This window comes from Rhipicephalus sanguineus, chromosome 6 (genome assembly GCF_013339695.2).
Source record: "Rhipicephalus sanguineus isolate Rsan-2018 chromosome 6, BIME_Rsan_1.4, whole genome shotgun sequence".
NCBI lineage: Eukaryota > Metazoa > Arthropoda > Arachnida > Ixodida > Ixodidae > Rhipicephalus > Rhipicephalus sanguineus.
The window spans coordinates 56400244-56427723 of NC_051181.1; the positions used below are offsets into that span (position 1 = coordinate 56400244).

Here is a 27480-nt window from a genome sequence, read left to right on the forward strand (position 1 = left end):
CGACTTGTGCGCAGTGTCAGCAAGATTTTTTTTGTTTCTTGTAAGGTCTTCGACGTACCCAATCATAATTACTGGATTGGTGTCGCACTCCAGGTTTATCGGTGTTCTCAGCGAGCAATTTCCCACAGTTTTTTTAATCTAGTACATTCATTCGTTGGTGCTAAGACAAACATGATCATAAGCAGTGCGGCATGCATCCGTCGTTAACATGGATCCTACCACTCCTTTTCTATTTCAGTGAACTTGTTAGTATCTATAGAATTAAAAGATACAAAGACTAAGACCATAGGCTTCGCGTCTGCTGTTAGGAGAGGCAGTCTATGAGGAGAAACATGTGGAATCGCGCAACGCAAAGGCGAACAAATATGAGATGACAGCGTTCACTGGACTAGTTCTCCAAACAAAGGTGGCACATCCCAGAAACTTCAAACGCGAAATGCGGCAGGGACAAGAGATGGAGGGAACGACATAAGCGCTTACTGTCAACTGAAAGCGTTATTAAAGGGACTGTCTACCGCTCGGAAAAAATTTTTCTGATTATGGTGAAAATGAGATCGTTCACCACATCGGCGCAGCGAGCATGCTTTTGCCCCATAAAAAAGGAATTATATTTTTAATTTGATGTTGAAAATGCGAAAGAATGACCGCTAGCTTCATCCAACGGCGATGTTGTTCAATCCACTGGTATAGCAAGAAATCCTGGAAAGTAGACTAATCTTGCATAGAAACAAACATGTGTAACTTGAAATTGTATTATACGTACTTGAGGCACCTTTCGGCTGCTTCAGAGTAATTTTTGGCCTCTTTTTTTCTCACGGATCCAAAACGGCGCCCGGTGGCGCTGCTTGCGGCGCAGTTTTCGATTTCTTCGGCTTCAATTCATGAGCTATGCCATGCGGCTCTCCGCGCTGGGCGTACTGTGCCGCTGTATTGTTAGGATGTCTCACGTGTGCTGCGCTGCGAAGGCGCGCATATACTGTCTCTTTTTGATGAATCGACTTGGCTTGGATCGCGGCAGCAGTGCTAAAATAAACGCATAGACTGCGATTACCGAAAAACAAGTGTTCTGTAATCGTATAATAAGACATCATTTAACCGCTAGCGCGCTGTAAACGACTGTTACATTCATTACAATAGTGTTAAACGAAAATAAAGTAATCCTACAGAAATCACATGTGCTTTCGGTTTTAATTTTTTGGCGGCACTACAATCGTCATCGCGTCCGCCAACCAGTGTTGTGGGCATGTTTCACACCAATGGAAGAAGACCGAACGCAGATCGAAAAGTTCTGTTTTAAAAATTTCTACTCACTTTCCAGAGAAACCGTTGGAAGGTTGGACACTTCGGACGGGACGCTTTCTATTGCGGTGAACAGAAAAGCGATGAAGGACGGTAGACAGTCCTTTTAAGCAAGATCGAACATATCTACCCAACCAGTGCATGCCTCCCGCTGCACATGCGCACCGTTTCTAGGTGCAGCACGAGTCACTATCACACCTTATCTATTTTCGAACCCCTTTCCTTATGGAGTGACACTTCCTTGCTGGACATGCGCACCTAGAAGCGGTGCGCATGTGCAGCGGGTGACATGCTCTGGTTGGGTGTATACGTTCGCTCTTGCTTAAAATTCATTTCAGTTGATAGTAAGCGCTGGTGTCGTTCCTTCCCTCAGTTGTGCCGGTCGCACTTCGCGCTTGAAGTTTCTGAGATGTATATCTACCAAGCAGCTTGTCTGTCATCTTACAACGGCGGCACACACGTACCCGAATGAGCTAAGAATCGCACTGAGAAAAAGAGTGTATTGCTTCAAGTAGCTGCAAAGCGATGTAAAAACAAGACGTAGAGACCGCAATGTATTTTGGTAATATCTCCAGCAATCTGGCTAGCAAGATTGTGTCATAACGCAAATAGCGTAAACCTGTCCTATATATATATATATATATATATGCACGGCTCTGTAGAAAACGAATAAAGTTGAGACGGACCAACTTTAAGAGTGCAACTAATCTCCTCGCGGAAGTGCTGGCTCCACGCGCGTGTTGTAGCCGAGCAGAGTTTCTAACTTCGAAGTTTCAACATCCAAGCTTCATACAGCTTTTTACCCTGATGACGCGTGTGAAGGCTGGCTTCATTGCGTACGTCCTGCACTGCGTACCGTGCAAGACTGCTTCAATGACAGCCACTGCATATTGCAAGCTTTCAAGTGTTTGCAAAATTGATCAGCACAAAGGACGGGAAGAAAGACACAATAACCACAAGAAGAATGCAATACTCTTCTTGTGGTTCTTTCGTCCCGTCCTTCGTGCTGATTATATTGCAAATGTCGCACCAACCTGCCCAGACAGTCACCTTCAAATGTTGTCAAGCGCGCAGCCAAAGTGGCAGTACCTTCCAATTGAACCATAATTACGGAACTGGTGGAATTTTAAAATTTCATTATCAGCGCACATCGGTGCTCCCGAAGCAGACGACGTAACCGCTGATCCTGCCTAGCACGTCACGCTGACGGCGGCGCCAGCTTTTCCAGCATTGAGCCCCGCGCCCAGAAGGATTCATAACTGACATTTAAGTATCGTATGTAGTACCCGAAATGAATATTGAATGAGTACTTTAACGTAGTTTACTGTGTTTGTCCCTGGCTCATGCGATTCAATGTCGAACACATGCTATTGGAATGCATTCTTATGGTTCTCGATCTTTCTTACGTTTTTAGGTTCCATAAGGAAACGCATGGTCTGTACACACTGTCATTATCATCCTATGTCACACTAGCAAGCAAACAAACTGTACGAGAAGCTAGCGATCGCTGAGCGAACGGTTTGTAGCACCGCGTCAGTCGCGTCCAGCCAGCCTGAGAAAAAGACGAGCACCGCTGGCTCGTAGCTGTCGGAGCGCTCTGAGACTTTGGCTGGCTGGACGCCGCGGCAAACGCTCCTTTCCGGCATCTCGCTTCCTTCCACCGCCGTCCATCTTAGTCTCTTTTGATGAAGATCGACACAAGGACAAGCGACCGGCGCTGCACCGCTACTACCAAGCTCCGCAGCCATGTTCCAACCAGCTCAAGAATGGCAGCCACAATTCAACCCGCCGCTGCCACGCTTCCGGATCTCCCACGTCGAATCATGGTTCAGGAGTTCGAGGCTGTCTTGGCGCTCGACAACATCTGGCTCCAGAAGTTCATCTTCGAGGCCTTGGAGTATCATCTTCCGCGGGACCTGAAGTGCCGCCTCACCTACTTCTCATGGCGCCCGTGCCAATACGATGAGCTATAAGGGACGCCGTGCTTCAGTATTTACTGCAGTGCTACGACGAAATGCCCAGCACTAAACTCGTCCAAGCCCTGAACATCGACGCTGTCCATCTCGCGTTTGTCCATGACTGTATTCTTACCGGCTCCCTGCCACCACGACAAGGTGAGCAACGTTCCCTCGGCCACCGGCTCACCTTACGCGTCGCAGCTTACGCCATCCGACGTGCAGCCTTTAGGTGAGCTGTCGACTGTCGGGACCTTGGTGAGCCTGACAACGTGCCTGTTGACACCGCGTATGGTACGAAACCCTGCGGCATGTCTCATGTATTCACGGAAGCGGCGTGCAACTGACACCTCATGCACGAGCGGTGACACCGCCACCAAGAGGCTGACTGCGGACAAAGCACCAGCTCTGCCGTTGGTGCAGCCGCCCGCTTATGGCACACCGACAACGCATGTAGGCGATCAACATACCATCCCGCTCACATGGTCTTCTGTGCCAGATGTCCACATGCGCGCCGTTCCATCATGCCTGAAAGCCCAGCTTTCCTATGTAGCACCGCGTCAGTCGCGGCCAGCAAGCCTCAGAAAAAGAAGACGAGCACCGCTTGCTCTTGGCGCGAGGCAGTCAGACGCTCCGGGATTTCGGCTGGCAGGACGTCACGGCCAACGCTCCCCTTCGGCCTCTTGCCTCCTTTCTCCGCAGTCCATTAGCGACGACAGCACGTCCATGTCGGACGCTGTCACGTCCCAACAGGTTGAACGGAAAGTTCCTTTCAGAGGCAGGGAAGCGATGTGGTTGAGTTCGTGAAGGAGCATATGGCTTCGTTCAGGCAACGTGTGATGTAATTGAACTATTATGTTGCCCCTATAGCTCCAGGATGTTCAAGGTATGTTGCACCGGCGCTTCTTATGCGCTCGACGAATTTTATGACCAATAAAGCTTTTGTTTGGACCAGCGGGTTCCTACATTGGGTTTAGAAGAGCAGCGCTATAAGCAAGACACAGGTAAAGACGACGGGCGCAGTCTTACAGCTGTATTTCGTAAGTCCACTACAAGCGCTTTCAGTGCTCACAAAAGGCTAGTTCCTTCAGGGGTAGCGGAGAAGGGCATACAGCTTACCTTTCGTCAGGTTTTCCTCGCTCTTGGGGCGGCAAGGGAAGGTGGCAGGAAGGCGAAAATTTTCGGGGGGTAAGGGTGGATGGTGCCACTGCTTTGGCAGTTGAGCTACTGCTTTTTTCATGAAGGTCATGTTTTCGAATATCGGAGTAAGAAACGCCAGGCCTGCGCGGAAAGCGCAGCACAGTCACAGCGAAAGCTGGAAGAGCCGCATTTCTAGGGGCCGCTACACCACAAATCATAATTTTTGGGAAGTTGGGAAGCACCCACCACGACATTATTCGTTATTCTGCGGAGAAGCTAGGTACCATCTGTGAGGCATTATGTGCACTTTGTTATTACGGTGGTTGATGACGATGAAGAATTATGGCTGAGCCCTTTGTAGTGGGTTGGAATCTTTAAACGACCGACTAGTTACGTAATTCATATTGTGTGACGCCCGGTGTGTTATTTAACTGTCTCACCACGCTTTATAACACAAGTTAACCAGAGAAACGGAGAGCGAGAGAGAGAAGGAATTAACTTTATTGAGAGCCTGAGGAAATGAATCGTGGGGGCCTTATGGGCTTCCTTGGCAACCAATATAAGTGCACTTGCCAGGAACCCACTACGCTATAAATCATCGTAATTTTTGTGAAGTAGGGAAACAGCCACTATGCAATTTTTCGTCATTCTGCTGAGAACCGTGGTACTCGCTAAACACATGTAAGACATTATATGCACTTTGTTGATGATGTGGCTGATGACGATGAATTATCGTAGAGGCCTTTGTAATGGGTTGGAAGCATTCAACAACCCACTCGTTGCGCAATTTGCATTGTGTGACGCCCGCTTACAGATTTCGCGTTTGTGTGACGCCTGGTTATTTTACTCTTCTACCACACTACATTACATATGTTAATGTGGTTCCTTCCCGAGATGAAGCCTGTATAGGGTCTTTTTGCAACGCAGTTTCAAGCACCGGCATGGCCCCGAGGTAGAACACTGGGCTCTCACGCAGAGGGCCCAGGTTCGAACCTCGTTTCATACTGGAAATTTTTTCTTATTTCCTTTTTTTCCCATTTCGTGCGATAGTGGTTACGGACACCGGCAGCGGCGGACAACTACGGCGCCAAAAACGGCCGTTGAAACGATCTCATAACAGCTTTCGCTGTAAAAGTAGCTCCTGAAGTATATAGTTTCTGGCACGCCAAATCCCAGAATGAATTTCAGCCAAGCTGCTTAATGAAGATGATGAAATGAACTTTATTTGGTCCTGGAGAACCCCGATCAGACAACCCCCGAAGGGGGGTCCGCCGCAGTTGCTGGCCGCGCCCACGCCGGTACTGGAAGACCGTGGCCCTCCGCCCGTTCGCAGGCCTTCTGGACTGCCGACAGCTGGACTGAGAGCTCGTGGCTTTTAAGAGCCCTCTCCCAGTCCTCTTCTGTGCTGAACTTAGCGCTAAGTAACGCCGGGCACTGCCAGAGCATATGAGCGAGTGTGCAATTATCCGCCCCACAGCTAGGACATCCTGGATTTATGCCTTCAGCAAGGTGGCTAAACGTGCTGCGAGACGGGAAGGAACCTGCCTGCAGCATCCGGAGAACCGACGACTGCGGCCTAGTAAGCTTGGAATGCGGGAGGGGGTATCGCCGCCTTGACAGTTGATAGTGCGAAGTAACTTCGTTGAAGGTGCCAAGTGGATCCCTGAAGCTCTCCGTGAAGCCGCCTCCGGACCCGCCCGCACCGCCGCGGCACGTGATTTCTCCAAGCCGTAATTTGTGTGGCCTACGCGAAAACTCTCATGAACGGGTATGTGCCACAGAAATTGGGTAAATCCCACTTCTCACCACTGGTCCACTAAACATTGAAAAGGCCAATAGTTAGCCTAACAAATGACTGCGAAGCGACGAAATACCCCGAAGCAACAGAGGGCCTACGTCAACGACGACGTGCGTTTAGATCTGAGAGGAGCCGCAGCTGCAATAACGTCACGCCTAGCCGCGCGCCAATCAGATAGCGTCATGCTAGATAAGCGAGTGCATTCCGCCTTGTTGTGCAAGCCTCTCGCTGTATACCACAGCGATCACAAGGATCTGATGGTGCGGATACTGGTGAATCCCGCCTGGGAAACCTCCGCCTCCCCGGACCTTCAGTAAGACTTGTGTTTCACGAGGAGCAACTGGCTACTTGGTTACGAACCGGCTAAAACGCATCTCGATTCTCCTCTAGCGAAGGAACTGCTTGCGAAGAAGCAATCAGAGCTGCCACAAGAGCCGCTGGTAGAGCAAGAACAGGTGCAAGTCTTCAATGGCGGCGACGAACCGGAAGAATACCCGACAGCACTGTCAGATGACTTTGACGACGATGATTACTAATAAAGACTTCTCGACACTTCTCTCTGGTTTAATCTAGGCGTTGCACCGGTCGAACGTGATTCTGCTAGGCTTTCAGCCTAACAAAAGCGCGAAGTTTGCACTTCGCGCACACAGCTAAAGACACAGCGAAGCTGATAGATTGTCTGCGTCGCAACTACCGGAATAACCACCTAGGCGTAGACCCGGCTGAACCTAGCTAACACCAAGTTCATCCTAGCCACACCAAGCTTAACCTCGATATAGCCAAGTTCTACAGAGTTCAACCTAGCTACAACCAAGTTATGCCTAACTACAACTTGAATAAGCTGCCCGTAAACCTGGGAGGTGCGAATGCTTGCTTTTAACACGAGGTTTTGTCTTTGGAGTTTGGACATCGTTGTCGTGTCCGTGACTGTCTGTGGTTTGACTGGAAGCTACGTGCGCTGAGAATCAACGTAGAAACAACCTAATCTTACAACGTGATTTCCTATGTAAGAAGCTATGTAAAGCCTAGCAACGACCTATAAGTAAGCTAGGCACATCCTGCGTCACCTAGCTAAGGCCTAGAAACAGCCTAGAATCAACCAGGCTAGTCTTGAGATTTCGTCCAGTTTCGCTGTTTCAATCCTTGCGCAAGCTTCGCCATTTTTCCGCGCTATTCATACCTCCTGAAGATTATCTCCCTGTCTAATAGAGTAAAATATTACGATACTGCACTGTGCTGTGCTGGGCGTCCAAGTCTTGGTGGCGATGAGTCGTAGCCGCGGCAGACACACTGGCGCCGACGCGCGCGTCGACTCCGCCACCGCCGCGCGCGACTCGCCGCTGCTGATCTGCGCATTCTAGAGGAGTGACGTCGTAACCATGGCAGACACACTGGCGCCGGCGCTCGCGCAGCTATTCGCCTTCGCTGTGCAGTCGCCGTCTGACACAGCGCTGGAGCCGCTTGATAGCGCCTCTGACTGGCGTTTGTAGGTGGGTAACGCCTTTGAGAAGGAGAGCGCAAATGCTGCTCAACGGCGCAAAAGAGCCGAGAAGCTTCTTACCGGATCCCGAAGTAGTTGCCTGGCAATTAGCGGGTCAGTGTACGAAGAATGAACAGAAGGCTAATATTCCTAGGCAATCTGGAAAGCTAAGAATAATCAGCTGAACCTTTGCTAACGCTACGTATATCCTGGCATACCCGAGCTAAGCCACTGCAATTTTCCGATTTCTTTCAGTACTACACCGAGCTACGGAAATGGTAATCCTGATTACATTTTTAGGGGCGAAGCTCCTTAAAACGGCACCCGTTCGTCCCTTGTAGTGCGTAACCAGTCTTAACGCTAGTACCAGATCTTGACCTCCAAGGTAGTGCCGGTGGGAGATATCTCCTGTGCGTTGTTGAACAATAAAAAATTCGCAGCGTGCGCGTTCAATAAAAGCCGAATTCTTCTGTCTCTCATTCCCCATTAGCAGCCATTGGCATGTTCCAGTAGGAAACGTTAGTAGAAGTAGAAGTGTAAGTGTTAGCTAAAAGCCGACTTCTTCTGTGTCTAATTCCCATTAGTAGCCATTGTTTACCTCCAAGGTAGTGCCTGGTGAGATTTCTCCTGTGCGTGATTAAACAATAAAAATTTTGTTCAAAACGCCGTTGATTGATGAAATAAACCAACGAAAGACGGCAATGAAAGTTCACAACGTACATGTAAAATTAAAGTGAGCTGCAAGTCGTCATAACTCTCATCGAACCTTTAGTATAAACGCGCCCGATCTCACGTCGGTGATGATGTACTGGGCAGAATTCACGGAAGATTCACGGTTTACCGATGAAACTCCGCAGGTTCGCCCACTCCTCATCATTCACTCCGTGGATATGTTGTGATTTCTTTCACATATTGGCCTCCTCTCCAAACCGCAGGCCTCTGACATCATATGGGCGTCTGTGCGCGTCTGCTACGATCCCGCGTACACAGAGGAGAAGCGGCGCCAATTCCTCGTCGACATCGCCGACAAGTTGCGCCAGGTCGACGCCTACCTGGCGAAGCACGGGCCATTCGGCGCAGGAAAGAGCGTCACATACGTGGACTTCTTACTCTACGAGGCTCTGCAGGTACGTGCCTACGACAAACGCAGATGTTATGCGTTGTTTTTGTGTACACCTTCGTCCAGCGAGTTTCCGTGCGTCCTTTGTGCTCCATGCGTCCTTTGGCTTGTCCTCCATCCACTGTCTCGTGTCGCATGGTCACGCAGTAGTCAATACAGGCCTAAAACGATGCTTACAACGTTGAATACCAGTGTAAAATAAGCTATGTCTAAAATAATATAAACTATAGAAATGACCAATGGTTAATTGCAATTATTTACCTAAAATCGCTAAAAAATCTTCCGAGACACCCGGCTGAAAACCGCGCCGCTCAAGAGAGGGCTCCACCGCCTCGGCAAGCGGTCTTTGCGAAGAGAATCGCTGGGTTGCCAGTGCACGCCCGGGCTGCTTACGCATGCCCGCTCGCACGGAGCGAGCGCACGCGCCTCCGGACCTGATGTAGCACGTGCTACGCAGTTCATTAGGTTTCCAGGTAGTGCATCAAAACGGCAAGTTGGGCGAGTTGGTAGTTGACCATCGTTTGCTGAGGGCAGCGCGACCCGGACTGAGGACTGAGAGACACGTACACAAACAAGCGCTGACTGACAACTGGTTAATCAGTTGTCAGTCAGCGCTTGTTTGTGTACGTGTCTCTCAGTCCTCAGTCCGGGTCGCGCTGCCCTCAGCAAACCAGGTAGTGCAGCTGCATTGAGCACAGGATTTAGAACCACTCCAAGGACTACACATGAACACTTTTTAGAGCGCAGGTGTTCGACCCCCGTTCCTCCGTTGAGCGTCGTCCCTTATCCGCCTGTTTCGCGCGCTCGAGCCACGCGATGCTCTCCTTTTGCCATGGCCGGCTGAATTGCTCTAAAACCTTCGCTGTGGAAGCAGAAAATATAAATAAAATTGCGCTATGTAGGAAAACACTGAAAATGATAAATAAAAAAACCGTTGTATGTAACGCAGTTGCGCCGCCGAATCAGGAAATAAAAAAGGAAATAAAGTAAGCAGAACATAAATGACCCAAAATAAAGCTATCATTCGAAAATAAAACTCAAGGTAAAGTAGGCGCACCTGTAATCTGTAAATGTAACTGTACGTAAGTAAATGCCTATCCGAAATTATTTGCCTCGGTATATCGCCAGATCACAACGCGTACAGCTGCGCTCTCGTTTCTCTTACGGAGAATCGCAATCGGTGGTAATTTTTGCACATTGTGCTCTCTATTCACACAAAGAAATCCAGACGCAGCTATACGTCCCTTAACCGCGATTGCACATCACCTCCGTGTCGCTCAGTAATAAATGCGCTGGAGTAATGGGCTAGTTTCTATGAGCGACAAATGGCCGGTGGGCTCTCCGAAAAACGGAGGAAGAACTCATTCATACTGTGGTAAACAGGACATTTAGAGACAGATCACGAGAAAGTTGGAGCAGCCATCAAAAATGGTGTTACCTGGAATATGTTTAACCTACTTGGAAGAAATCACGGCAAACAATCTGTTGTTCGGAACCGTCCCACGTGTACGATTACCACGGAGCAAGTTGAGACAGGAGCGCAGACTCCACTATGCAGAAGGAGCACATTGTGCAACGCCTGTTCCTGCTTCATAGCGTGTTCACCGGATGACGCTACACATGGGGAAATGTGAATCAGGTGCTACACATGAAAGAAACGTGGCTAGGGATACCTTACTTGTGGACGGGGAATAACTGCAAAGAAAAGAATAAGGAGATAGTGAATTGCATAAGCACGAATATTAAAGAATTTGTTAATGGCGCCGAAGTCATCCTGCTAGGGGACATGAATGCCTCGACACGTGACCTTGACGGATGTTCAGACACTAATGGGAAGTTAATGCTAGATCTCTGCGTGGAACATAGTCTTCAGATAAAAAGACGAGGACACCGACCACAAGTGAATCAAAATGTATTGACGTTTCGGCATCCAGAATGGGAGCCTTGTTCACAATCAGTCCTCCACTTTTTATTCAATGATTCTTCCCGACGAGACGGGTATCCGTCGAAGCCTTGATTTCATTTATCTTGAAATATTTAAGCCTTCACTACAGAATTTTTGTTTGGTCATAATATTATTCGTGCAGTAGCACGGAAGCATAAAAATAGCTGTACTACCATCGAAAACTCGAAAACAAATTTGGTGCATTTTTAGTTTTTGTGTGCAGAGAAGGGTTATGTTGCAAATTTGCAACAATGAGTAAGTAAATAACTATTTGAAGGCAAATATAGCCATTGCGATGCGAATCAAATATTTATTTGCACATGACAATGAGTGGGTGCACTCATGTTGTGTGGTACAAAAGCAAGCAGTTGTTCTGGCCTGTGAAACAAGGCTCGTTTGCGTACTTCTAACAGTACATCACGGAGATTTATGTACCGCCAGGAAACTTGCAGCGCCTTTCCACGTAAGTTTGAACATTTGAAGGAGAGAAAGTAAAACATTTTTATCACTACTATTGGAATTGAGCGAGGCGCATGGGAGGAATCCCTAGTCCGAAGTCTCCAAGATGATGCAGGCGATATGCCGAGCCCACTGTTATGGCGCATAGGACCTCTGGCGGAGGAAAGACATCGGAACAAAGAGAATAAAACTGGTGGCATAATAGAGCTAAACGCAGCCGCAGTCCAAACAAAGCCTGTATTTTTAGAGCTGGCAGAACTACTTTTATTACACGTTCTGGGTTCGGTCAAGGAACGAAGCGAAAGATCACGAGAGGCGGGGACGCTCGCAACTGAGGGCAGAGTAGAATCTGTAGGAAAACAAGAGAACGATGCACAGGCTTTAGCAGCATGGCCCACAGTTTAGAATGTAGAAGCAGGGACGTAACGGCACACCCGCTACGATACACAGTAGCGAGCGAATACACCTAACTGCTCTGAGAATATTTGGACATACGACCTAAAAGCATGCTGCACACATGTTGAGTCGAAATGAATTTACACTCGCGGTCTTCATCGGTTGCGAAAGGTCGCTGTCTTCACTATGAGAAGGAATTTGCCATAGAAGTATTTAGGGCCCATCTCCATTTCTGAGGAAGACGAACCCCGTGTACACGTTGTTACATTTGCGCAACAACAACGTTTTCGGAACAGTGGTACATGATGAGCAATGATGTCAACACAAGACGTTCACTTCTTCAAATGAGTGTTGTGGAAATGCAACAACCTGTACAGGCGGCTTCAAACAAGCTTTTAGTTTTGTTTTAATGACCATTTTCTGTATATTGCGTAAATGCAACAATGTGTAATAAAGGGTTAAAACGGGGCGTATGTCTGATGGGCAGATCAAGGGAGAAATCAGAAACAGGCAATCGGACATTGATTATTGCCTCATGAAAAAGGAATTTATGATAAACTGCGAGAAGTGAGAATAGACGAGTTAGAAATTAACAGCTTTGCTGGTGATCATAAATGCAAAGAATTAGAAATGGGATATAAAAGTGGAGATGACTGCGTAGAATCAGTGTTTGGCAGATCGTATTTATATGACAAACAAATAACAAATATAGCCGCAAGGTTCGAGGAAGCAGGCAAAATACCAAGTAAGGACTGAGGGTACAATGAGCTGTTACTTCTGATGAGTTAAAAAATAGAGAAAAAAACCATTTCCTGCAAAGGAAAGAGAAAGCCGAAAAGTTGGTGGAACAGGGAAATCCGGGAAGCGATCGAGAAGCGACGTGAAACATCACGGGAACCAGCGCCTCCTATATTTTTCTGTGCCTGGGCGAAGGAGCGGAGCGCAATGGGAACCGACCGTCGGCGTTAGTGCGGCTTTTAGCCGCCGGGCGCCACCACCGTAGTAGACCCACCGTCGCGTCGTCGCTCGCGGAAACGAATGCCGTGGCTGCATTCGAAGCTGCTTTATGGTTGTTTTCGGCTGTATTCGCGTCGTTTAAAGTGTAATGAAAACTTGTAAACTGGAACAGCGCCACCTCTATTTTTCAGTGCCTGGGCGAACGCTCTCCTCGGGCCGTTGAGCGCGCGCTCCGCGTCCGCTCGCCGCTGCCACGTGGTGGCGCTGTGCAAGGAGACTACGGGAAGCTGGCGCTGAACGGCCGCGCGTATCACGAAGCTCGCGAATTCGTGTATGCATCAGAGTTTAATGGCATTTGTGCTTCTTGTAGGCTTCCACGGGTACAGGGGGATGGAAAGAAACGCGAACAAAGCGGCGCGCTGTTTTCGTCACGCTCTAACCGTGGTGGCAATAAAAAGATTCTAGAGGGTATTTTATTGTCATGGATGACGTTGTGTTCTCATCAATCATCGAGGCTATAACCACTTGAAAATAGATGTGAAACAGCAAAGAATTCAGACTCCATCCCCGCTGTAAGTATTCCGCAGGCAGACTGTCAGGCCATGATGCCAGTTCGATACTTGCACTCGAGTTTGATAGTATTCGCGTTTTATTTTCTATTTCAGTCTATTGTAACTGCCCCAATGCCGTACTATGCCATACTGTTGTGTTCCACTCTGCAAATGGAACTGAAAGAAATTAAGATTGTCTTTTTTATATCCGTTTATTGATAAAGCAAAAAAGATCTCGCAGGGTCCTTTATGCATTCATCTAAGACGACTGAAAAGCGAAAGCCATCGTCTTCTTTTTCTTCTAGTCAATGTATTGAGAATTTCGTGCCTCCCTCCGAGATATTTCTGTGCCTAAAGTGGTTTTCCTACAGCCTCAAGGATCGTAGGCAGTGGAAGCTTTCTGCACATCAGCGGAGGCATGCACTGCCTCCGTGATCTGCCCATTTTGACCAAGCGAAGATGTAATATGACGACGTCACGGTATGTGACGTCACGACGATGTCACAAAATTTGATGATCTGTGACGTCATATGACGTCATCACGTAATTATTTTTTGCATCACTCGTGCTGACGCCGCCGACGGTCAATTTTCGCGTTTGATGAGGCATCTACACTGTTCGGCTGTCGTTCCATGAAATTCCAGCTGCCGCTGGTATTCGGTAGAGGTGGCTTGCACTAATTAGGCGGGATAATTGTTCTCCTAATACATCTTCAAGCTACTCTAGAATATGCAGCCGTCGTTTACGACGCGAAGATTTCATAGAATATAAGAAGCGGCGGCTTACGAAGGATGCAGTAGCGTCACTCTTTGCAGACCAAGGTAACAACTGAATCAAGCATGGCAAGTATCGTTAAACGTGACCGTGTTGCGTCCGAACAGTCAACGAATGCATGTAGTACCAGTAGCAACGCTGCCTCGCGATCGCCGTCATGTGCATGCAGCGCTGACATTAGGTCCCGAAGCTGAAGAATCGGAGCCCATGGACACTACATGCGCTACCGGTGAAAGAACCGACAATCATTATGTACATTGTCACTGGAAGCAGTTTAGTGACGTTTCATGCTATTTAGCGCATGAACTCATGGCTTGCGTATAGTGTGCTATACCAGTGGACAGTAGCGCGAATCGGGGAACCTTAAGCGCCCAAGCTTTGAGTATTAGCTCTTGGCAATGGCTGCTTTCGAAAATCGACTTTCAGACAGTCAATAACCGACTCTCAGTCAAGCGAACATAACGGTGACAAAACAATTTTCCGCGCATCACTGAAATGGGCTGGTTGCCCAGAACGACAAGTGCTTCATGATTCCAGTTTACAAGTTTTCTTTATGCTTTAAACAACGCGAATACAGCCGAATACTGAACCATATAGGAGCTTCGAGTGTAGCCACAGCATTCGTTTCTGCGAGCGACGACGCGACGGCTGGTCTACTACGGTGGCGGCTCCCGGCGGCTAAAAGCCGCACTAACGCCGACGGTCGGTTACCATTGCGCTCCGCTCCTTCGCCCAGGCACAGAAAAATAGAGGAGGCGCTGACTGGAATCACGAAGCACTTGTTCTGGGCAACCAGCCCATTTCGAAGGCATATGTTTTTGGCGGCTATTTGATCTAGACGCTTGCGCGTCATCTGCTAGCCCAATACCAAATAGCGCATGCCAGTGATGCGCGGAAAGTTTTGCCACCGTTACGTTCGCTTGACTGAGAGTCGGGTTTTGACTGTCTGAAAGCCGATTTTCGAAAGCAGCATTTGCCAAGAGCTAACACTGAAAGCTTGGAGTTCCTTGATGCGTGCTACTGTCTACTGGTGTAGCACACTAGACGCAAGCCTGGAGTTCATGCGCTAAATAGCATGAAATGTCACTAGATTGCTTACAGGGATATACGTGATCGCCCGTTCCCTTCGTAAAGCTTTTGAGAGATACATTTGTAGCCACCGAGAGAAAGCAACTGCTGGTGCCAGAAAAAGAGGAACTATGCCAAGTGATTCCACCATTTCAGAGCTCAAACCAGTGAAATCGTGGTGGTACGAAAAACAGCGACATAGTCCTCGCGCTTCCTTCACGACTGGCCGATGTGTGTGAACAGATACTGTCGTTCAAGTATAAAGTCGTAGTGCCGAGTCACAACTTGAGCATATGTGAAAGGAGTGAAAAACGGCGCGGCCTATGGCCAGTTTTCTTGAGCTCGTCTTTGTATTTGTCGACGGATTGTTGTAGCCACAGTATCTAGCTCCCGAGGTATCTTTTTTCTCTTCCATTTGCTCTTTTCGGTAGTGAGCAAAGTATAGAGGCCGAATGGCTGTCGACCTGGCCGCTTTCGTCGCATGGGGCAGCCGGCTCAGCCTTGTGCGCTCACTTATTGTGACACTGTAAATAATGATTGTCTGTTGTTTCATCGGTAGCGCATGTGGTGTCCATGGGCTCCGATTCTTCAGCTTCGGGACCTAATGTCAGCGCTGCATGCACATGACGGCGATCGCGAGGCAGCGTTGCTACTGGCACTACATGCATTCGTTGACTGTCGGGCGCAACACGGTCACGTTCAGGGATATTTGCCATGCTTCGTTCAGTTGTTACCTTGGGCTCCAAACGTCAAGGGTACTCTGCAAAGAGTGACGCTATTGCATCCTTCTTAAGCCGCCGCTTCTTATATTCTATGAAATCTTCGCGTCGTAAACGATGGCTGCATTTTGTAGTGTAGTTTGAAGGTGTACAAGGAGACCAAATATCCCGCCTAATTACTGCAAGCCACCTCTACCGAACACTAGCTGCAGCTGGAACTTCATGGAACGACAGCCGAACAGTGTATTAAGGCAAAAGCCTTAGATGCCTCATCAAATGCGAAAATTGATCGTCGGCGGCGTCAGCACGAGTGATGCAAAAAATAATTACGTGATGACGTCATCATATGACGTCACAGATCATAAAATTTTGTGACATCATCGTGACGTCACATAACGAGACGTCGTCATATACACGGAGGCAGTGCATGCCTCCGCTGTTGTGCAGGAAGCTTGCACTGCCTCCGATACTTGAGGCCGGTGGAAAACCACGTTAGGCGGATAAATATCGCGGGGAAATATAGGAGGAAGAAAAAGATGGCTTTCGCCTTTCAGTCGTCTTAGATGAGTACATAAGGGACCCTGTGAGATTTTTTTCTTCATCAATAAAGGGAAATAAGAAAACGACAATCGTGGTTTCTTAGTTCCATTTACGGAGTGGAACACAACAGTATGACATACTAAGCCATTGGGGCGGTTGCAATAGCCCTAAAGAGAAAATAAAACGCGAATGCTGTCAAACTCGAATGCCAGCATCGAACCGGCAGCAAGGCCTGACAGGCTGCCTGCGGAATACGTACAGCGGGGATGGAAAGACACGTGAACATGCGGCATCTGCATTCTTTGCTGTTTCGCATTTATTTTCAAGTGGTTATGATTGATGAAAAGATGACGTCATCAATTACACAATAAAAGGCCATCTAGCATCTTTTTATTGCCACCACGGTTAGAGCGTGATGAAAACAGCGCACCGCTATGTTCGCGTTCCTTTCCACCCCCCTGTGTCTGTGAAAGCCTGCAAGAAGCACAAATGCAATTAAACTCGGATGCAAACACGAATTCGTCAGCTTCGTGATACGCGCGGCCGTTCAGCGCCAGCTTCCCGTAGTCTACTTCCACAGCACCACCACGCGGCAGCGGAGCGCGCGCTCGACGGCCCGAGGAGAGAGCGCTCGCCCAGGCACTGAAAACATAGATGCGCTGCGGGAACACACACAGACCAAAACGAAGCGGCCGCAGGGTGAATTCAAGAAAATACGAGAATGTAATTAGAGAAAAAATATTTTGTACAGATATTGGTCGAAGCAAAAATCTTACGTGAAAGCGAACGCTGGCTCGCAGAGATTCACGAAAATGGTATTTTGGAAGCTACATAATAGAGCTAGGTAGGAAGTCTCTCGCAATGCAACAACATATTGTAGATGAAAGAGGAAATCAATTAAAAGCGTACGAAGCGCTATGTTATGTGCGAAAGGTAACAGCCGATTCATTCAGGAAGGTCGTGCAGGGGTTTCTCCGGGGAGTAAAATGATGAATAGCGAAAGAATGGAAGAGGTACTTTAGAATTCCAACTGAAAGAAGGCTGAAGAAAAAATTCCAAAGTGCACTGCCCGGGTTTAGATGGGGTTCCCTTCGGCTTCATTAACAAACTATGACGTAACACTAAAGAAGCCCTACTGAAAGCCGTAGAAAAATGCTTACAGGACAGGCATATACAGGACAGTTGAAGAAAAAGTAGAATGAAATTAGTCTCTAAAGGCAAGGAAGAAAACGATAACTTGCTCTAACCATCATATCGGTACTAAACAGGATGGCGATGCAAGCAGCAAAATTCAACGTGAAAACGTGGGCAGAACATTACACGATATTTTGGGAGAACTTAAGAATTAATTTTGAATCGGTAGGCCGTTAGACGATAACCCATTCGTTCTTACTTAATGTGTATACATATCCAAAATAGAAAACGGGCCCTTGTACGTGGCTTTTTTAGGCATCACTGGGCGCATGACAAAGTTAATCAGTAAATTTTGCGGGATATATTGAAATAAATGGGCATAGGCGACGACAGTATACAATTTTTTGAGGGAGATATACTTAGCAAAATTCAGTTCGCGTAGAATGGGAAGGAATAAGTAGCAAAGAGAACGTTGATATTAGGAAGGGGCTGGGGCAGGGATGTCCTTTTTTGTCCTGCTGTTATTCATGATGTACATGGTTAGGATGGAAAAATCGTTAGAAGGTAGCAACATTGCTTTTAATGCTTCACACAGACAGACCGGCGTGATGATTGAGCAGCTTCTTCCAGATTTGTGTTATGCTGACAATATTTTCTTCGTTACGGACAGCCCCAATGATATACAGCGGCTGGCGGATATATGCGGAAGTGGAGGAAAAGCTTTAGGACTAGGATTTAGTGTAACAAAATGTGAATTGATGACATTTAATAATCCCAATGATCAGGCGGTGTCAATACTGGGCCAAGAAATACACAGTGTAAGCGAATACAAGTACCTAGGACAATACAAATACCATGCACATGGGGTGCACGAAAAAGCCTCGGCAGCAAAGGAAAAGAGGAATGCTTCAATTATGAAGCACATAGCGTTGATATACAATGGGTACGAGGCGCCTCGAGGTCTGTGGAAAGGTGTAATGATTCCAGGGCTTACAGTTGGGTTTAGCTGGGGAAAAACAGCGCAATAAAGGACGAGGACGCAGGAACACAGTAGACTGGAGGAGCGCTGAACTTGCAACTGACATCTTTATTGCACCTACCGCTCGTTTTTACAACGCATCAAACCAAGCACGCCATTCGAATCAAATCGCCAATCAAAAGCATCAGGTATGCAAAGTAAATTTCAAAGTACATTGGAAAGTACAATTGGGAACTCAGCGGTGTGCATGAAGTCAGAGGTGCAATCAGGACTTGATGTGAATCAAATGACCGTGGGTCGCATCGTGTTGGGGCGCTCAGTGGAAGACAAAAAATGAGGCTGTAAAGTGCGGTATGGGATGAAAAACTTTCGAGGTGAGGGAAGCGCAGAGCAAAATAAGTCGGAGAGGCTAAGGAATATGAAAGAGTAGATGGGTACAGAAGGTGTTTTTTGTATATGTGTAGGAAGAGCGTTGACTCACTGTGGATAAAAAGAATTAGGATACTCACCAGCACGTATACGGCTGGCAGTGTAAGCGATATAGCACCACAGAGCGTTAGGCTATTTATTGGATAGCAACGATGAAGGAAAAGCCTGCTCTGAGTAACTACCAAAATGGCATAAACTAAATAAGGAAGGAGGCATTTTATGGTAATTGGAGGGGAAGCACTTCACTTCACTTGCGTAAGACCTTGGATATTTGAGAGAAATATCTACTTCGATTATTTATTGTCGGTAAAATACACCGCTTGATAAATCTTTCAGTGTTGTGGTCCCAATTAGTACCACAAAAAACCAACCAGCCCGAAAATTTGTACTCGGTTATCCAACACTTTCACCCACCTCATATGAAGCACGCATAAATAGTTGGTACAAGGATAGCGCGAATTCACAAGGTGACTCATGCAGAAGCAGCTACACACTTCACAACGACGAAAGCGATTCTCATTTATTGTTTTGCGTAGCTTGATCGAGTTTGTACCACGCGAACTCCCTATGTCATCGCACCACTTGACTCAATGCACTTCTTAAGTACCCTTCCTTTTTTTCCCCGCATTCTGTCACTCACCAGATCTCATGTTTTTGGCGAAACACTAATTTGCTGTTTCGTCTCAACCAAGATATCGAATACCCCGATTTGCTGTCTAATCCACACCACTGCTTCCCTATGTTACGCGTGCCAGATTTCCGTTCGTCTATCTTTGCGTGGTTCACGTCTCCAGTTTTTCTTTTGTGTGCTTCCTAACGCGATAGCGTTAGAGAGCTCGTATCGCAGAAATTCCGCCTTCGGCGTCGGCACCGTTGGTTGTGAGCGAAAAATCGTCCGTGACCGAAAAATAGAGAAAGAAGCAAATAAAATAAAGAATAAAATCTTCGGTCTCATTGAGGATCGAACCCGGGCCGTGCGCGTGGCAAGCAGGTATCCTACCACAAAGCCACGATGTTACTCGCAGCTGCTTCGGAAAAAAAACACTACATAAATTCCATGTAGTGGAATGAGTCTCAACGCATTTTGTTCGGCAGGTGTCATGACGAAAACGAGCCAATTCGGCGATTTGTAGGCGCATTTGGGAGGCCATCAAACTACGTCAAAAAAGGCCGGGATAGTGCAGCCATCGCCGCTAAAAACAAACACGAACTTTCAAACAAAAATGGACAGCCATATCCATCTAGCGGAAAACATATCAAGCCAACGCCGGCTTGAGCAGACGTTGATCAAGCAAACAGCAAACTCTAGATAATGTGCTGCCATCTGTTAGGCATTGTGAGACTCTTCATGGCTTCCGAGATGGCGAGCGCGCGGCGTATATCTTGGAGGCCATGCGATTCTTGCTTTAGATCAAAAACCTGTACCATTCGCGCGCGCGCGTGTGTCTGTGTGCGTGTGTGTGTAACAATACACATTAATAAGTATGCACTTAGTGGTTGAAGTGCGCACTAGGGGCCGGATTTCGCTATCGCGTTCAACTCTTAAAGGCGAAGCTTAAGGGTCCCCCAATTTTTTTTGTCCCAGCAGAATGATGCACTGATTTTACGCAATTACATAGTGAACGTTAGCTTCAAGGTAGCATCTTCACTATTCCTGCAGGTTATCAAGACCATGGGCCCGCGCACCTTCCTCAAGGACTTCCCCGCTCTCGAGGAGTACTGCCAACGCGTCGCAGCCTTGCCAGGACTCAAGGAGTACCTGGCCTCTGACCGCTTCAAGTCGTGGCCCTTCTGGAGCCCCTTCGCCAAGGCTCTCGCGGCTCAAAACAAGCCTCCTGCCGACGACTGTTGAGCGATGCGGCGAAGTGAACTTATGGAACGTTCCTTCGAGGGGCCGCTCTTGTGAAAATCGTTGCTTTAACACTTGTGTTAGCAGTTTAAAATAAACATTTTCTCACCGTAACTGGGATATATTCCTCAGCTTTGAGTAGGGTTTGATGGTGTATTGGATTTGTCTCTGGCAATGGCGCCAACTATCTCCAGATATTCGCTGTCCCCTCGCCGTTACTTTGGTCCAAATTTGTGTGATAGCGCAAGGAAGTTTTTACTTCTCGCTAAGCACAACCTTGAGCACATCCCGCACGTGCGTAAAAAAGTGGGCAAGGCATGATTCAGAAACTTCGAGGACGCTTAAGCTTCGCTTGCCAGAGTATAACGTGATAGCGTAATCTGACAGTGTTCGTATTGCCTTTTCAATCGCTAGCCTGCCTTGGCTCCTCGGTTGACATCTAAACCCTGCCGCAGGGAAACGCAATGTGCGGACGCCCTCCGGCTTCTATATCCATGCCTGCGGCTGGGCGAAACACGGCGGGGCTATGTCGCTTAAATTTAGCTCGCCTGTGGGCCCTTTACGTCTTCTCGCGGGTGATATTCAAACCTCTGCTACGCTGAAGCACCTCGAACTTGTGCTTAAAACCAACGGTAAATGGTGTATCAGGCGCTGGTCTTAGCCACTGAGCGACACATCCACTACTAATACACAAATTTGATGAATACTGCATTCAGAAATTGAACAAGGTTTACGAATGCAGTGTTTGATGTGCAACTCCGAGATAATTGTGGGGCCATTCGTGTGTTTTGCACATGACCTGAGGACGCAAGGTACGCTTTAAAATTTCAATACTATTGAAAATTCCCCGATCACCGACCAGAATGTCATTGGCACTAATAACAAAACTGTTGAAGAAAAATTCTGTGGCACACAACCCTCACCCTTGAAAAGGCCGGAAACCTCTGCAAAACAGCTGAGTCTTTCAGTCTCTTTAGATTTTATTTGACAAGTCACAAATGAATGTCTTCTCTAAACGTGCAAAAGTTAGACAACTGTAAGTCACTTACTTTGCAAACAATAGCCCTAAATCTCTGTCCGGGGACAAGAAGCATTCCTTAACGTGAGGATGTGCTGCAGCTGTATCAGCAATGATTAGTGGCCTGCAGAAGAGAGCACACATGCACACTTCTTTGACAGATTATGATTTCAATACACTTACAGTAACCACTGTCTGTTTTGACAAACGTGGTGTCAGACTTTGATGCTCTCTTATAAGTAATGCTGAGGAAGACTTGTTTCTTCGTGTTAAAACGTTCATAGTCATGGCATGTGTTATGAAGATGTCATAAGATTGCATAAGTGTCTCTCACTAGCATTGAGAGCTCACTTTTTCCCTTCCCCAGCAAAGTCGCATTACACGCATTTAGTGCATTTTTCAGTGGTGGGTACATAATGAGCGTTTTGGATGGTTCTTTTTCCGGTGAGGACAGAATAGAACTTTCGACAAGTTGATGCAGCTTTTGCATCATTATAACACGCTCAGTGATCTGCTGTGGCAGTTCATGTGCACCAGACACCAGGCGCACTATGCCTCCATTTCCTCCCTCAAAGACACAGGTCGAATGCGCCCAAAGTGGACCAAGTGACAGAGCAAAATTTCCGTAGTGTTGCAAGGCGTGCACATTGAACATCATGATTGACGTACCGTAGTGTCTCACAGGGGGAAACAAAATTACCCAGGAGTGTCTCTAAAAAAGAAAGCACCTTAAAATGAGGCAAATATGATGGGAAGAACAAACATACTTCATTTTGTTCTATGATTACATTTCCATTGGCCTTAGTCGACATGTCTTGCAATCCATCTTAATTACTAAGCTTTACACCTGCATGCCGCACTGTAAACTTCGAAGGATGCTACTGGTACAAAACCGCATTTTTGACAGCTTGGAGCTTTTTGTAACTAGATTTTATCCAAGTTCAAGAATAAACTATCAGGGGAGCTTTCTTTTACACAATCTGTGCTAGAACAGAATTAAACATTGTGAGAGGACGTGAGCAAGCAGACATCGCGCCAAGCGGATTTGGTCGAGGCTCTGATGGTCGGACGCGAGAACAGCACCTGAAAGAGCAGCGCTGCCAATGATTTTGGCACAAAACAGACAGAATGAATGAAGACACCGTTTCGCTTGATAGAATAGACAGATTGGTTTCCGGGCGGCTTCAATTGGATTGAAACGTAAGCGCTTGGGCCGCAGAATCAAATTCGCCTGCTTTGTGTCTAGCTTTCTCCAGTGCCTTGCCAATAGTTCGCGAAAAATCGCGACAGTGCTCCCACCGAATGTCTCGTGAGATTGTGACACAACATGGCGCTATATCAACCACTAACGCAAATGAAGTGTTAATGTCATCACATTCTTCAGCTTCCAGCCTTGAACGACATTGCCCACCGATAGTAATATTCAGTCAGATAATTATGTATATATTCATGCGTTTAATACGTTTCTGTACTCTCCCTGCAGACGATGAAGACGTGATGCGCTCCTCCAGGGCGCTCGCCCTTTGCCTGTTGGCTGTTTGCTCGCTCTCGTCCTCTTGTGATGTTTCGTTCTGTTCTATCACAGAACGTGTACAAGATAACTCCCCAGCTCGTTCCATGTCAATGCAATATTTACGAATTTTAGTGTAGGATCAAAATTGCCTGCTTTGTCGATCTCTCAAGGGTCTAATTCTTCCCGAAGAAGGATTTGGATTGCTTCCGAGAGCATTGATAAGTGCCTCCAATATCCGGGGCGCAGGATACTGTGAAGGCAAGGAGTGCATAGAATCCATTGCCTCCACTCTGATGCCTTCCAGTGGCCACGATATTTCAATGGTCGTGGCAACCTGGTCACGCAGTGTGTGGGCTTTATGGCTAGCAGCCGCGGCTCTACTTTAGCAAAATTGAAGATGCACCTGCCAAGAGTAATATAGTTGCGTAAATTATCTCTACCAAAAAATTACTGAACACCATGTTGTAACACGGAACTAATTTACTATCTACTTGTTTTCTGCTGCAATTAGACACTGTGCTTACATAAGGAACTAATTTACTATCTACCTGTTTGCTGCTGCAATTGCCAGATGTGACTAGACACTGTGCTTACAAAAAGAACTAATTTACTATCTACCTGTTTGCTGCTGCAATTGCCAGATGTGACTAGACACTGTGCTTACATAAAGAACTAATTTATTACCTACCTGTTTCCTGCTGCACTTGTCAGATGTGACTAGACACTGTGCTTACATTGAGGTAGGCGGCACATACCTGCTTGACACCAAGTCAAATTGTGAGCCTGATTTCTCGTAATTTATGTATATTATAGTACATGGCTACACGTGTACTTGCCTTCTTAATTCAGTTCTTGAACGACATTGGCGCAATGTGTGTTGCAATAAGAAAAAAAGGTCGTCATTCTAATTGAGTGCCTCCAGTCCAGTCGGAGCACGTGTAAGCAGCATATTTAGTGTTCAACCTTGAAGCAAAGCATGCTGTGAAACCGCTGCAGAAGTCTTAAAATGTCGCCACTCTGCCACAAACCCGTAATGAAATTAGTGATGTCGCAAGATCTTAGCTCTGTATTGAAATACATGTGATTGCAGTGGCAAGACAGCAGTGCATCGTTTCACGGTTTCTTCAAGAAACATATGGGGCACAACGGAGAGCAACGTGGATTGGGAACTGACAAAAAAGCTACTGATGATATGCTCGTTTGTTCGAAACACTTCAATCAAGACAACTTCTTTTTCTACATGGAGTAGACGATTAATTTGTGCGTGTGTTATATCTAATATAATGCAGGCTTCTAGAAGGACAGAGAACGGTTTGATAGGCAAGCACTTTAATAAATTAGGTACATATGGAAAATTTACCCATGCTTATTTTCTGCACCACCCTTAGTGTTATGGATGCTCATTTTAGGAGGTAGGAATATTCTCATTGATGTACTGTTGTATAGGTTACAGGGCAGGGTATGCATGGGCCAGAGAGGTCGGCATTAACGATCGGCTTAGAGAGTATGTTAATTCATTGCAAACTAGTACATTGCACCACACAATGTACGGCTGCACCCCAGCCTTTAGTGGTGTTCCCATCCCTAAGCACAACCATGAAAGGCACTGGTTATCAGCGAAGGGGTGAGCATTGCACGCGTGTCAACTCTAGAACTATTCAATAAGAATATACCATACAAAATGTCAGTCACATGAGTTGTCGCCTCATAATAGGTTTTGTGTGTTAAATTTCTGAACCATCCCCTTATATAATGCAGTGCTTTTCAAGTACATAATCAGTTTATAGTCAGTGCAGCTCCTCGTCTTTCCCTTTGTTTGTTCCATCTTAGTGCTGTTATTACAACTTCAAGAGCAGGAATCAGAAAACTTGTGTAGTCTCGAACGGATCAATGCTATTCGTAGTTCATGGCATGTTCCACAATAGCTCCAAGAGCGTGCTTAGAAGTTGCCAGGAGTTTTACATCGGTCCTTTGTTACCGTACAGCAAAATCTAATGTCTGCACTGACCAATTGGGGAGGCAAATGTGTACAAGAGGCATGAGTGCTGCTAGAGGGAAGCGTTGAGCAGTCGTGTACACTTAATTACTAGACCTACCTTAAATAACCATATATAGCACATTGCTTTTCCTATTCCTTTGGAATCCAAACTTGTTAATGTGTTTCGATGAGTGTGTGTTCTCACACTGGCCTCCTAGAAATGTGTTAGCAGTCGATGTAAAATTCCCCCCTCATCTCCTGTCTGCCGCTGCAGTAGTGCCTTATTGCCTTTGGTTCACCACATTTTTTTTACAATGAAATAAACAAAAATAATAAGTTCCTCTGAACCACCTCATGATCCATTTGTATACCTCGAAAAAATATTTCAAGGTGATTATGAGTAAGATGCAGCAGTACCCAACGAACTGGAACCTTGGAGTTCAGAGCTGTTGTAGTGAGCGCTCTGTTTCGCGCACTAGGCATCACTGCATACTGCATTATAATGTTGTATTGCTATAGTACAGCTAAGTTTGAGCACAAATGAAAGAGGCAAAATTGAACTAAACTTCCAATTTTTGTCTATTTCATGAGCCTACAGAGCATTATATAGCTCGCTTACAGCCCACGTGACGCCGCACACATGGCCTAAAAAACAAGAACTAACCGTGTTGTGTATCACAAGGGACCAGAAAACGCAGTTTAGGCAATGATCAAATAAACTCATCTACATAAGCACTTCCCTGAACACATCTTGACCGCCTGTCACATTGACGTGTTAATTTGGTGCTTGCCTAAGCTCATTTTCTGGTCACATGTGCTGCGGCACACATTTCGCTGTTGTTTTTGGTCATGTGTGCGGCGTCACGCGTGCTGTAAGGCAAGCCATATAATGTACTGTAGGGTCAATGAATAAACAATGTTGGAAGTTTAGTGCTCGTCCAGTTCTCTGTCATTTTCTTCTTCGCTTTTGCCTCTTTCTTCATGCTCAAACTGAGTTGCGCTATAGCAATACGACAGTATAATGCACCAAATCGCGCAATCTGCAGTACTTGCATATTGCACATGTGTCATCAGTGGTGTTCAGAAGTTCTCAAAATTGGGCATTCATGTTGCACTGCAAGCTATGTAGTCAAATATTCTAATAGCCCCGCGATGAATAAGTAAACTGAAAGAAACTGCATATTACTTCAAAATGCCAGATCAAAAATATTGCTTCGAAGTGCTACATCACCAACATAGAAGCGCTCGTTGGAGTTCGAAGAAGACAGGATCGTCTCCGTGAGCTGTTCGGCGACACCTTGGAAAACACAATGCATGTACTCCACACTCATACCATTCACGAGGTCAAAGCCTTGAAAAAAAAATATTTCATGTGACTTAACCCACTGGCCAAAAAAAGCCTAATGTGGAAGAAAATAAAAAGCGGAAAATCTTAAAATAGAATTCTCTAATTCGGTGTAAGATCCGCAGATCACTATGGCCCAAGCAAACAAGAAAATTCCAGTCAAATGTCAAAACTATACCAGTTGTGTCCTTCTACGTGTAGCACACTGTCGATAAAAAATTCTCCCAGCCAGGTAGATAGTTTCACTTCAGTATTAGAAATATCCGGAAATTTAAAAATGCAGATGAGCGTCTTAACCTTAACGGATTTTAAAAATCCTGAACTTAAGAAATGACGCTCAGCTTCTCAATTTTGATGACAACAAATATCAAAGTCGAATTGAAACTGGATGTTTGTTAATATCGCCTTTAAAAAGTGCAAGGTCGCGTTAAATCGAAAGTGCACATTGTCTGTAGTCTCCCTGCCAACACAGCGCCGTTGTCTCCCATTGTGGTCCATGTGATTTCACCAAATTCATGTTCTCAAAACAACCATGGTTGTCAAGTTCCTCTGGAACAAGAACCAGAGATAACGGCATGTCCTTGCCTCATCAAAAAGCCTTGAAATTTATCTTTAACATGCGTTTTTCTCCAAATGCAACTGTTGGCAACTTTGTGTTTGGCCATCTGGTTTTTGGTACTTATGATGCTTGCATTTGAATAAAAATTTTTCCATGTTATCATGTGAGAAATTCCGTTATCACTCTTAATCTTTGATATTACGTATGATATTCAAGCAACCAATTATCAGGGTAGCAACATTTTAACACTACATATATACTTTCATATATATAAGGAAATTTCATGTGGACTTTCCAGCAAGTCTCCAGCATTCTGCTATTGATACAAAGAAATCCGAGCGCTTAATGACCTATAATTATGGAAGTTTAGAGATAAAAGTAGGGCCCATGCAAGAAGGCCGACATGTTACAGTCTTGATACAGAACGAAAAGTACTACCAGCAGCAAGTTGCCCTTTCATCCACTTTACCTTCTA

At 46.4% G+C, this 27480-nt stretch overlaps 1 protein-coding gene across 1 annotated transcript in view; it reads left to right on the forward strand.

Annotated features, from left to right (window-relative positions):
- Nucleotides 1-20704, forward strand: part of LOC119395804 (glutathione S-transferase B) — a 47127-nt gene extending 26423 nt beyond the window's left edge. The window contains exons 3-4 of the mRNA XM_037662811.2: nucleotides 8608-8799; nucleotides 20404-20704. Of these exons, the coding sequence (XP_037518739.1) occupies nucleotides 8608-8799; nucleotides 20404-20595 (384 nt within the window). The 3' untranslated portion in view covers nucleotides 20596-20704. The remainder of the gene's footprint in view (nucleotides 1-8607; nucleotides 8800-20403) is intronic.
- Nucleotides 20705-27480: the final 6776 nt, after the last annotated feature.